The sequence below is a fragment of the Vigna unguiculata genome, chromosome 7, assembly GCF_037176805.1.
Source record: "Vigna unguiculata cultivar grain cowpea cultivar isolate G323 ecotype 2 chromosome 7, ASM3717680v1, whole genome shotgun sequence".
In the NCBI taxonomy this organism is placed as follows: Eukaryota; Viridiplantae; Streptophyta; class Magnoliopsida; order Fabales; family Fabaceae; genus Vigna; species Vigna unguiculata.
Window position 1 is genome coordinate 11,376,576 of NC_140798.1, and position 14,507 is coordinate 11,391,082.

Here is a 14,507-nt window from a genome sequence, read left to right on the forward strand (position 1 = left end):
ACGTGCTTCCATGGATCCTTAATTCCAGATACACAATCTTTTCACTCATACTTGAATATATTTTGAATATATTATATTATTATATCTTATATATATTTTATTCCCATCATTCCACACAAAATTAATATATAACTTTTATTTCTCTTTTGAATCTAACCGATATTTATAATTTTAAAAAACTAAAATATTCTTTTTTTTTTTTTGTGTGACTGAAACTTAGAGGTGAAAATGAATAGTGCGGAGCATTATCCTCCACCACCACACAAACTATCTATCTACTCATTTCATTCTAGCGTGAACAGTGAGGAAGAGGCCTCACGATGATGGCATGTGGTAGTATAAGGATGAGCGTGCACCCAAGGGTGAGTGGATTTCATTTCCACGTTCCGCTCTCTTCCGCTTCTCTCCTACCTATTCACCACAACAGCGATTCCTTTTCTAAGCTTCGCAATCTCATTCGTCTCGCGGCGGCGCCGTCGTTGTTACCCAAAGCCTCGCCCAGGATTGACGGCCCAACCGACTACGACGACGGAGTCACTCTAGGCACTGTGAAGCTGCCGGTGGACACCGACCTTCAGAGATTCGATTCCTTGCTCTTTCAGGTAACCAAACAACATATTCAATCTATAAAATATAATACATTTAAATACTTACATATTATTTTATGAATTTTCTTAGAAATTCTGGTTTTAATTAATGACTAACTGTTAATTGCATCTATTGTAATATAACATATGTAAATTAACTTTTTTTTCGTTAAAACAGTAATAATTAAGCAATATTTTCATTAATTTCATTTCACCATTAGTCCGCTAATATCTTGGATAAGGGACCTTTCGAATTATATACATCGGTAAATATATTTTTTAATTTTTTTAAATAAGATTATTTAAAAATTATTATTTCAAATAAGAACTCCAATTACAATTTCTTTTTAAAATATTATTTAAATAAAATTTATGTCACAAAATATTGGTAAGAATAAAACCATTCTTTCTAAAAGATGAATTTAGGTAATTGCACCGGTATAAATTTAAATAAAATTAATATCCTTAAAAAAGGTTTAATTCAATGAATCTAAATTAAAAATTTATAAATTTATAAAATCAAACTTTAAACAAATATTTAACTTATAATGTTTTCCTCTAGAATAAATTTACTTTGATCACTTAACTAATAAAATAAATAAAAATAATTAAGTACACGCTGCAGGTATTGATAATGTGATACCTTAATTTATCTATTATGAAGTGGATAAATTAAAATACATATGTCAATTATATATATATATATATATATATATATATATATATATATATATATATATATATATGCGCTATAAATCAAGTACGGATTTTACGCTTAGAAATATCCAAACACATTTTTTTTATCATTCCTAATACGAAGTTTGTTGACTTTATATCCACTTCTGTTAAAACTGGAAAAAGAAAAATAAAATTAGATGTGGAAATTCGAGAGTGGTAATTGTTGGAAGAAGGTATTTTCTAGTGTTTTGATTTTGTTTGTGAATCTTTTGCATCAAAAACACGTTGTACTCGTCCATTTGTTCATTCATATCGAGAGAATATGAAGGTCGGGACGGCTAGCTATTATAGAAGATCGAGATCCATCTCGGATCAAATATCGAGATAGGTTGGTTAGATCGAAAGATAAGACTAGGTCAAAAATCGAAAGGGATAGATTCGAATCAAAAGTTAAGATGGGCCAACTAGATCAAATGTTGAGACAATCAAATTGAGCTCAAGGTCGAGACAAACATATTCGGTGAAGGTCAAGGCAACAACTAAAGCTAATAATTGAGACAAGTTGGCCCAAAACAAAGTTCAAGATGGGTCCAACCAAAACTTGGCCGAGTTCAAACCCAATTTCAAGAGGTTCAACTTGGCCTTGACCCACATTGATTGGGGTAAAAAAAAGTCCACATGACCAAAAAGTTCCCCATTAAAATAGTCCGTAGGCTAAAAATCCTACAAAAGCCTTGTAGACCAACTCAAATAATGGACTTTCCTTTTACATGAAAAAAGTATTACTTTGTTAAATATATTATTAAACTTTTGGTTTAGGTCGCACCCTGTCTCGACCTCCAACCAAATTGGCTACTGTCAACCTTTAGCCTGGATCGGCTCATGTTGACCTTCGGCCTAGGTCAACCCGTCTCGAACTTTAGCTCGGGACCGCTTGAGTCAACCTTCGACCTAAATTGGGTCAACCAATTTGACCTTCAATTTGGTCAACCCGTCCTAACCATTGACCTAATTCGGTTCATCTCGACATTCAACCTGGACAAACCCGTCTTGATCTTCAGAGAAGTGTGTGGCCAAATTTGGGTTGGGGCCGACTCAGCTGAATTTCGATCGGGGCCGACTTGGCCAAATTTGGTTGAATTTCAACCGAGATAGACTCAGTTGAATTCAACCAAATTTTGGTCGAGGCCAACTTGGTCGAAGTTCAATTAGGGCCAACTTAGGCGAATTTGGCCGAATTTTGGCCAGAGCATAGACTTAGCCAAATTTCAGCCATAACAGATTTGGCTGAATTTCGGCTAAATTTCATTTGAATTTTAACCGGGGTCGACAAGAGGGGCCGACTCGGCAGAAATTTGGCAGGGGCCATATGTCTTAAGCATATAACTCTAATATATGATCAAACTATGATCTTGTTCCAAACAACGTGCCTAAGGTAGGCCATTATTCCTATCGTCTTATTCAAGGCTTTGCTCAAGAAGAAATATTGGATAGATTTGGAGGAAACATTGCATTAGTAGGATCCATCCCATGTGACCCGTCATTCAATGTAATAATGGGCCCATACACATATATGTATATTATCACATCACCATATGAGTAACCACACATCATTAATATATCATGTCATACATTCATCACAAAATATCACGACATCCATAATATACATGTACTATCACCTTAGCACCTGCAATATCATTCAAACCAAGCAAAATAGTAAAAATAGACAACCCCACATTCAATGTCATTTGCCTCGAAAAACCAACCCCTCAACAACTAGGGGTGGCAAAATTGGTCAGCCGAGCCCGTTTTGACCCGATCTGCTTGTGGCCCGCCAAAAACGAGTTAGGTTGGGCTGGCCCGCCACCAATAAATGGGCTAGATATTATAACCCGTCCCATCTTAGGGCGGACTAGCACGCCTCTTTTTTTTTTTTAATCTTTTTAATTTTTTTTTAACTTTTTTTAACTTTTTTTAAATTTTTGTTTATAAATCTATTATATATAAAAATTTATATAATATAAATAAGTATTATTTTTTAATTATTTTTAATTTTAAACATAAAAAAATTTCAACTCGGCTTGTCCTTTTCTTGGCGGGCTGGCTTGGCGCGCCTGACCCATTTTGACATCCCTATCAACAACTAACGCCTCGTAAATCCACCGCTCAGTACCTAAAACTAGTGCTTAGCACCCAATCCCTTGTAAAACAGAACGCTTAGTGCTAGGAAGCCAACACTCAACGCCCAATGCTGCACAGAAATATTTGAAACAACGATTTGATGCACAAGGTACCTGTTTCACACATTCCAACAACCAAACCCATACATAAAAATATTCTAAAATTTCCATTACCATATACTTATACATGCATCAAAAGGCTTGTTATACCTATATCCTCATACACAACTATACCCATCCTACATCAATTCTTAACAAAACACAAGAACCATATATATATATATATATATATATATATATATATATATATATATATATATATATATATATACCCACTTACTTCTCCTATGAGTAAGTTTACCAAAAATTCTTCACAACCTAAACTACATTGCACCATAACATTCTGCACATACCAATTTGCACATAAATTCACAACATTCAACTATAACATCATGTTTACAACATAAAAATTTCAAGCTTAAAACATCCAACAACTACAATAGTCACATACATAGAATCAATACCACAAACTCATTTGCACATGAACATTGGCTATAATTAAATCACTTACCTCTTTACAAGCCAAAAAAAATCCATCCATCCAATTTCTCAACACAATCTTTGTTGTCCAAAAATATAACATTTTCCAACACCACCAATAATATTTCATAGCTACACTGAAAATTTATCCTTAATATAAATTGCACCAAAACCATGAACATCATCTCATCTCATCTCAACATGAAGAAAAAGAAGAAGAAATCATTTATACTCAACCACCAAAACAAGATTCAACCTACCAATATGAATATACTCAAAGATAGTAATTTTTCCAAAACCCAATTTTTTTCCTACGAACCAAACAACTCCACCGAGCCATAAACTTCCAAATATTCTCTTGCATCAATATTTTCTCAAAATTTATCATGAAACAACAATTAAAAAAATTACCATACACCCTTAACCTAAGCAACACACCACCAACATATTATAATCATTCCCCTTTGCAATTCTATATTCCAACTAAAAATAAATAAACTTCACGAGACATCACAAAAAAAAAAAAACAAAACTAATCTCAAAAGAGCGACTCACAATTTCCACCATAATGAGTACAAGTTCAACTCCCCTCATCTTGAAATTCCTAATCACAAGTTCTTCCTTCCAAAAAATATTATGCACAACGATGAGATTCCTAGACTTAACATAAGAGTGTGACCGAAAACAATGAATTTGCCCTCAACTTTTTACCTTCCTAAAAGCACCACAAAAAAACCAAAAACAAAACAAATATTCATGCCTTTTACTCCAAACCATATCAAATATCCAATTTTTATTGTCAACCATATGCACAACAACCATTACAATAATATCCACACAATGAAGACATTCAAGAAAATAAATTATAAACAAGCCAAAATAAATTATCAACAATTAATAAATGGAAGCCACACCAAAGACACACACACACAATCACTTCAAAAAAAACCAATTGTGTTACACTTCACTTCTATAGAATTATTTATTTATTAATTTAAATAATACCTCATGTCCAATTGTCACCTTTGAAATAATTATTATTTTTCCTGAGTCTTACGATTTGGCTTTAACATCATGAATCATTTCCTCTAATTAGTATTCTTTCACCCTATGATCCATAATGGAATCAACCTATTCGTGAGTTTAACATACACTTGACATTCATTATGTTATGTCCAAGTGCTATAATTTTGCAAAAACCCATTGCACAAAAAGGTGCCCCCTTATTTTGTTAGCATGTTGTCTTCTCCCATTCAAATAATTAACGTAAGAATGCCTAAATTTTACTTCAAAAACTCCATTACCAACATTACGTTACACAAATTTTATAAATTTTACTCTCATTCATAGAATTTTGGCAGCATTGCACATTGGTCTTCAGGGCATTTTACATTGGTCTTCAGGTTACATGAAATGAAATGTAGTCAATTAACAAAACAAACTAAATATATGCATTCAAAACCCAATCTACAAGTGATCATATTACACACAATCTTTATTTAAACTAAGTATACTCATTTGAGTTTATGAAACTACAAAACTATTTTGATATTCAAAATTTCAAGTTTTTTATATTTTTTTTTCGAACTTTCCATAACATAACACCTAAAAACTGAACTTTGCAAAAATAAAATAATTAATTTATTGAAGGTTTGACACCTTTGGACCAAATACCAATGTGTTTGAAGAATTAACTAATATAAAATCATAATATAGACAAATTCAAATTTGACCATAGAATTAAAAATAATCACTAAATGCATACCAATATTTAAAAGAATTAAAAAGTAAAAGGAAGAAATGAACCAAGTGTGTGGTGAGGAGCCATAGTGGTAATCTTAAGGAGTGTGGCGCAACGATGAATACAACCAAGGGAGTGGACCATGGGTTCAATAACATCGACTATAGAAAGCAACATATGCCTAAACAAAAACTTAGCGGCAAAAATGTGAATACATCAACATTAGCAAGAGCCAAACAAAACGACAATGTCGTTGAAGACTAGCAATGACTTAGAGAGAAACATTAAAATGAACAAAGAAGGAGAACAAACATTGGCATAGACAAGAAGAAGAAGAACATGCCTTAAATGTGTTATAAAGTAGATGCACGACAATGGTTAAATTTGAATAATTGATGTATGTTGGTTTTAACAACAATTTATAATCAAATGTCATTGTATAATTGCTTAAATTTTCAAAACATTATCGATCAAATATTCACGATAATATTTAAAATATATAATCATATTAGATTGTCAATTTAATTTGGTTTAGTCTGACATTGTTATACAAACTTTCATACCTTTGTATATAAAAGTGAATATATCAGTAGAAAATTTTAAAATTGAAATTTTCTTAAACATTTTTTAATATATATATATATATATATATATATATATATATATATATATATATATATATATATATATATATATATATATATATATATATATAGATAGATAGATAAATAGATTTACATTGATACGTATTAGATGTAACATATATGAATTTAAAGTTATTTACAAAAGAGAAGGATATAAATTAGTCTAATACAATTTTGTGCATAATGAATTAATCTTATTTTTAAGGAGAAATAATTTAAAATTTTAATTAATTCAAGTGAATATTAGTGAACAATCACATTAGTCATTTAATTGAGTTATTATTGAAACTTATTTTTTTGTTTAATTTGTTACAAAAGTTGGGTACGGTATGTTTTATTGTTTTTTTCATTACCTCAGCTTGTGGTTGTGTTCTAACAGTGGGCAAACAGCCTTTGTCAGGGAGCCAATCTACCTCTTCCTGTGCCTCTCAAGGTATTATGCTTTTTCTTAATGCATTTCATTATTAGCTTATTTTAAAATCATAATTTTTCAAAGAACTATTGTCAAAGATAAATTCTCGTTCTAAATAATTTTCCACACACTTACTAAACATAAAAATTACAACAATAATTCTTTTGAATACACACACACACACACACACACACACACACACACACACACACATATATATATATATATATATATATATCATGTTTATGAGTTTTTTATAATCCCACAACTAAATGTTTATCTCCCTTGGCAAAGTAAGTTAAAAGTCGCACATCAGATACAAATGAAAAAATTGAGTGACATATAAGAAAAAGAGACTTGAAAACATTGAACCTTAAGATTTTATGTTCAAGGTGATATCAGGTATAAAACCCCACTTTCAGTGTCACATTACCTATATTATGTCTCTAGTTAATCATCCATGAATTGTATTTAGTAAATAATCTAATTACATGAAATACAGTGTATCATCTAATCACCTATCGTCTACCATGCTATCACACAAGCATATAAAACTTTATATGTATATAAGAATATTTACATTCTTAGAGAAGAAATGGGTTTTTGAAAACAAATTTAAAATTATACAAAATTTCGTCTAGAGGAGTATAAAGTTCAAAAAAAGAAGAATATATTTGTACAAAATTCCCTGAGACTAAAGCAACATCTTCATCCCTTTATTGTGTGCACCATGACCTATGCTATTGTTTGCTTATGTGTCACACACATGACCATAGCAGAAATCACACAAACAGTACACACAAGGTAGGCTAACTAAAAGGAATGAACATATAATATCAAAACAAGCATACGTTTAACCAGATAACCACACAGTTCATCATGCATGCATACCAATTACAATCATGCATTTCTATATGATAACATGATATATTTCCTAAAGGTTAAGGTTATTGAATTTGATTCAGAGATTTTTCATCTGTCATATGACTCTCATAGTAGATTTGTATGTTGTGCTTTGCACACAAGTTCTACCCACCCATTAGACTAGTCCTCACGCTAATAGATTTATGGGCTACACCTTGGGTACGAGTTATACCCACCCATGGTACTAACTACTCATATGAGAGGGTAAGTTCCCATCAACGATTAGAAGATGTAACATCCCATTACTTAATTAAATAAATCAATAAAGAATTGAAATTCTATCGTCATGATTTTATTAATCCCAAACACAGGATAATTTAAAATTTACATAATACGCTTAAAATTCCAAAATCCAAAATCCATAAAAACATGGAATTTATTCAAGTTCCAAAATAACTGAAGGGAAAACTGAAATCGTAAATAGACAAGGTCATAAATCCTATTACAATTTCCAACATTAGACAAAATAGTAAAAGTATAACAAAATCCCTAGCTCGACATCCCAAGCTAGCCTCTATCTCCGTCTCAAGCGTCAACAGCATCACCTGTAGCATCATCTGCTCTCATGTACAGAATTACACGATCATCGCCAAACACACAAAAAAAGGGTGAGCTTATAAAATAAAGAAAATAACATATAAATTAACATAATGAAATTAATACACCCGTCTGATTCAACCTTCTTGGCCAAGACCTTAATCCCCAAGACTTTTCAACCTTCACAACACACAAATAGTTAGTCTCGAATTCAGGGTTTATGATGCTCACATGAACCTGCCTGCTCGTGGTCCTGCATCTACGAACCTCCCCGCTCGTAGTCCTGCTCTACGGACCTGCCCGCCCGTAGTCCGACACACGTGATTCACCAGCTACGTACCTCCCCGCACACAACATCTCTCAAGTGTGAGCACGGAACATACGAACCTACCTTGCTCGTATCCCCACACGAGAGTAATAGGATATGAACCTCCCCGCTCATACCATCATGTGTTCACCACCATCCATGAACCTACCCGCTCATGGCACAACATCTCCTGATCCAAGTATAACATCATTGCATAAACGTAACACACACAAGTCACAGACTGCATCATTATCGCCTGGGACAGCCTAAGCGCCGCCAGGCGAAACCGGCACAGACTGCCTAGTGGGACCTCTTCACCGCCAGGCGCCAAGCTCCAGGCAGACCTCCTTCCTGTTGCTCCTATCGCTTGGCACACCTACCTGTGCCGCCAGGCGTTATACCAGTAGCGAAAATTCTACTAGTTTTAGTACCCAAAGTGATTTAACTTACAATATAATGTATACCCAAGCATCTACATATATCTCCTTTGATCTAGGTGAAGTTCACAGCAGTTTGCTACCCTCTTATGATTTAAGAAGGCCTACCTCAACATTCCCAATTCCTTTATTCAAGCTCTCTAGTTTCCCCCAATTAATCTATTATCATATAAGAATTCAGTCCATCTTATGGCAATGCCTACCAATCCAGTATTTTACAATTCATACACCATAATTCTACCGACCTTTAATAATATCAAAAACATGCCCTCAATATTAACTCACATTATCCTAGTCATGAGTGATGTCCAACCCAATATTGCATAAACACTTATAATCCAACTATTCATATTTAAGAAACTAAGTTTCTAGAACCTGGACTCCCATTAGAATACTCTTTCTCCCTTTTTAATTTACCTTCCACATCAACCTTAAACTACACATCCAACAAATCATACCCCCATGTACTCTCGTTTACTTATTGTAAACATGCAATAATTCAAGGACCTCCTTTTCATTCATCCAACTTTACACCACGAACCAATTTCTCTAGTCACATTCACTCCAAGCACCTCCCTCGCACCTAACCAACTAATGGCACGCATCTGCCCCTGGGCCAGTCGTCGCCTGGCAGCAAGCAGAGTGCCGCTAGGTGGTGCGTCAGTAACTGGACACTAAACCAGATTTCTACACTTGCGAGGAATCCATCACTTCCCCTAATTTGACACACGACCCAGTTACACCAAACCACTCCAATTCGCATAAAATTTATAAAGCCACACACCCAGTATTGTTCCTTACGCGTCATAAACCTATTGATCCATGGAGATCAATTCATTGCTTTTTCCCCTTCCAAGAATCCAAATTATGCTCATGGTAATCATATGTGGTTTCCTCCAAGCACCCTCATACCCCAATTATTTAAATGTTATAACAGTTAACGCACAATATTATTCACCAAACACTCATTCAAAAGTCACAATGACTTATGCACCAAACAATGCACAAACAGACCCACGGATAGTGCCGCACCGCCTGGCAGATATTCATCGCCGCCAGAACTATGGACAATAGAGGTGTGTCGCCTGGCGGCATACTCGTGTCTGCTAGGCAATTTCTGGGCAGAAACGTAGAAACTCACGAAAACTGCGTAAAATGAGCGAAAATATCATGTATTTGATCATGGCAACACGCAATTCATCATACATGAATCAAAACAATAATAAACAACTCCTCTTACCTGGAATCCTTGCTCCAATTGAGATCCTCACTCTTCTTTCACACCTTCTTCTAAAAACCACCACAATTCTTCTCCTCTTTGCTTTCTCCACAAACCATAACCTCTCCACTCTCACACCCAAAACTCTCTGCACTTTTCCAGATTAATTTCCTCTCCTCCTCTCTTCTCTCTCAAGGTTAATGCTCCCTTAATTACCCTTTAATCTACTAAAACGAATTTTAATTAAAAAAAATGGCTTAATGGTTATTCATTAATCATTACTTGGTGTCACCCAGCCCCCTATGCTGCCTCCCTTGGCAGCTAGGGTTACTCTGTCTCTTCAATTCCAAGCCAAAATAAAATTAGGCAAAAAAGAAAGTTTAGTTTCCAACAAGGTTTAAACACACAACCACTCAATTGTAAAGTCAATGCATAACCACTAACCACATTCAAACATATCATTAAAATAATGCACAAATTAAAATACATACAATTTGCATACATAGGACTCGAATCTAGGTCCTTTCACACAATCAAGTACTCTCAACCATTTAAGCTAGTACTTTTCCACATCATAATAATTCGCATTAAATTTCTTAAAGGCTCTTACTATCCGCATTTATTAAATAATTATTTATTTAATTATTTAAATTTCTCGGGTCTTACAGAAGACGTGGTCCTTATTTCATATATGCCTCCTCTCCAGATTCATAGGAATCTCCTCTAACTTTCACATCTTAGTTATCTTTCTCTACATGAACTCAATAACTAATAAAGTTAGGATAATCTCCTCAATCCTTATTCAATACTCTTTCTAATATCACACTACATAGTTATTTTCCCATTGGAAATACTATCTAGTAGGTCCTATGCATTAAACATTCAATCAAAACAATAGATTTAGACCACTATCCAACCTTTACCCAACTTGTCTCTCCTTCACTCTTTCCATCTCTCTATCCTTATATATATATATATATATATATATATATATATATATATATATATATATATATATATATATATATATATATATATATATATATATATATATATATATATATATATATATATATATATATATATATATATATATATATATATATATAGACACACACACACACACACACACACACACACGATTTCAACATCCTGTCCTTGCTCTACATAGCCACTCATTTCTTTCGTCTCATTGTTTTAAAGACCTTTGATCATTTTAAAGAAATTCCTCCAAATTCACGTAGCAAGTCAAATACATTCATCAAGAGAAAGTATCATTTGATGAGTGTATCCTCTAGTCCATTCATTTCTCACTCAAAAACGCAACCACCCTTGAGCCTTTAAATACTTTTGAAAAATAAAAATTCTCTCATTAATAATACCATTCACTAGATGAGTCACACACTTTTGGAAAACACCTCAACTATGCTCATCCAACGAATTCATTCAACTAGTGCAGGTATCGTCTTGAACTCATTGCAAATACTTTAAAATACTACTTTTTACCCAACGAGTGGATGATTTGTGTAGCAAGTGCATTGTTTATGAATACATCATCTATCGAGTACATTGTCTGATTTTTACTTCATAAAAGCACTTCATCCAAAGGGTAGTCTTATAAAAGAGTATTTGTCCGTTCAACCTTTAACAACTAATGAATGTATTAATTTTGTATTATTGACTTATACATAACTTAAATTTGTTAAATCGCATCTTCTAATTTTAAAAGGTTTACCTTAGCCAAATAAACTCTCACATTCATTCCATTGTCTTCTATGCAATATTCAATCACTCTAAAGTACATCAACTAACTCCCTTAGTCTATATAAGTATTCTTTCATTTCACTCATAATCTGATGCAATAAAGAATTTTGACAAGATTCAATCAACATCTAGTTCATCACTTCTCAACAATCGCATAATATAGTATTGTAATGAACCAGCCACACAATCAACATACAACATCATCAAAATACTAAAACCATATAATAATCTTTCATGAACCATAAACATAGTATTTCAATGAATGAATCATACATCTAATAAACACATCATCAAAATACTCAAACCAGTCAAACTAGAAAACAAGCAATAACTTCATTGTCAACTTTCAAATTATGACTCATATCATGACATCAATGATAACTTATAACTAAATGTAACTAGTTAGCTTCCCTTACCCGTTCTCAAAGCTTCTTTATTTTTCAAACTCTACTGTTAGCACTTTCTCAGCTACTTAGCTCTACACGAACGAAATGTCAAATCAATGATTTGAACATAACTACCAGATCAAAGACTCATTTTGAACCCAAAAAGAGTCGCATGCAAGCATGATTCTCTCTTAGACAAGAACATCACCAAACTGACTCAAAAAGGAAGGTTAAAGTTGAACTTACTTTATTTCAATTTCTAATTAGTTCAAAAGATGGCCTTTGTCATCACAACCCTTATGATGCTCTAGGATCTTTAACTAGAATAACCACTCCACCTGATTTCTATAGAGAAGCAAGAGAGAGAAGAGAGGAATGTACTTTAGAGAGACATTAGGGTTTATGAAAATGAAAATTGATTACTTAGTTTTTCTATCATGACTTATGCCCTTTAAAATAATAAAATAATATTAAGCTAATCAAGTTTCATGTCATAATTATCCATTATCCCATATCCATACATCTCTCGTCTACCCTGACTCACATACTATACCTCTCTTATACATGTATATCTACTCATCTCTAACAACTTAGCATTTGGTACATTTAACACAATGTCTAGCAATGTGTTTATACATGCTTCTTCTACCCATGCATCGTATATCCTCACAATGTCTCCACCTTTAACTATCTAACAATGTCTACTAGAGGTACTAGTTTAACAACATAGAGTGTCTACCATTTTTATCCACACTTAGCGTTTATGGAATGACATTGGTAGCTAGATATATTTTAGGAATATTTTTATGATTTGGTTGCCTCGGCTTGTAAACACTACTAGCTAAATTCATATATTTTTGTGTGTTTTAAGTGGTTGAGTGATTATGGTAAGTGGTTCAATCGCTAGTATTTAATAGTCCTCATTTTTAATGTACAGGTGGACAAAATAGTCGGTGGAGCTAGGTTGGGTTTTATCACTATTGAGGATGGGAAAACTGAAGTTCTTGTGTATATTGATTGTGTGGTTTCTCCACCGAATCAAAACTCTGCTCCAATGTTTCGTGCCATTAGAAATGGTCCCTTGAAAGATAAGGTACCACCCGGTGAGCCTAGAATTATGAGGAGCCTTCTTCAAGCTCTTCAAAAGTCAATTGAAATTGCCAAATTGTAAATGTTTTTGTTTGTTCTCTTACTATTTTGAGGCTTTTCCTTTTGAATAAAAAAATTTCACTTGAAGTTTAAATTATTTTAATTTATTTATCCATATTGTGGTTACTTACCGGTTTAAATTGATAAAAGATGTTTGGATTGAACTTCAATTTTCTTTTTTGTACTTCACATTACATATATGAAAAGTGGGATTGGAAAAAGTAATTTTTGGATTGAACCTAACTATAACATTTGCTCAAAACTTCAAATATATTTCATTTGAATTGAATTAAATTGTTTTTGTGGTTTAAATATACCCAATAGTCCCACATCACTCAAGAGTCAAGGTCACATATGGGAATTGTTTTATGAATTATACCAACCTAGCATGCCTCTTGTTCAACTTGTATTGGCTTTTCAAAAAATGTAAAGACTCATTATCCTTATTGATCCCAAACTCTGTTGAAAGAATGTAGTGTTTCTAAGTGTCGCAACCAAAATCGTGACGGGACGGCGAACCAAAAATAACACACACACACATGCACACTCACACACACACACACACACACACATATATATATATATATATATATATATATATATATATATATATATATATAATTTTGGAGTAGCCACCATAGTTATTATAGGAAACTATGGAAAACCATAAAGATAAGAACAAGGTCTACGAAAATAGATTTTGTACCAGGGAGTCGGTTACACATAGGGAAGTGTGAACACCCTACAATGTCAGTCCTAAGACAGTACCTTTAATTAAATATACAAATGGATGTGGCTCTTTTGACAATGATTATTTTCCCAAAAACAAATTATAAAAAGAAAAAAGAAAATTCAAAAGAAACAATTTTTATTTTATTTTTTGGGTCCGACAAGGATTAATTATTACTCCTACATATCTCCATTCATAATGGAAAAGTTGGGTCATTAGTTTTTTATGAAAAAAATTTTTTGAAAACAATTTGATTGAAAATGTTGATATCA

General features: G+C 33.0%; 1 protein-coding gene across 1 annotated transcript; it reads left to right on the plus strand.

The window, feature by feature from the left end:
- The first annotated feature begins 241 nt into the window (after positions 1–241).
- Positions 242–13,599, plus strand: LOC114192435 (uncharacterized). The gene is made up of 3 exons (XM_028082151.2): positions 242–602; positions 6,750–6,803; positions 13,294–13,599. The coding sequence occupies exons 1-3, from the start codon at positions 321–323 to the stop codon at positions 13,525–13,527; spliced, it is 570 nt and encodes a 189-aa protein (XP_027937952.1). The 5' UTR covers positions 242–320; the 3' UTR covers positions 13,528–13,599.
- Positions 13,600–14,507: the final 908 nt, after the last annotated feature.

Bases quoted from the DNA above. Each gene is read 5' to 3' on its own strand.
- LOC114192435 (XM_028082151.2), top strand. From the start codon at position 321: ATGATGGCATGTGGTAGTATAAGGATGAGCGTGCACCCAAGGGTGAGT. The intron at 603-6,749 runs GTAACCAAACAA...GTGTTCTAACAG, and splicing joins TCGATTCCTTGCTCTTTCAG to TGGGCAAACAGCCTTTGTCA. The intron at 6,804-13,293 runs GTATTATGCTTT...TTTAATGTACAG, and splicing joins CTCTTCCTGTGCCTCTCAAG to GTGGACAAAATAGTCGGTGG.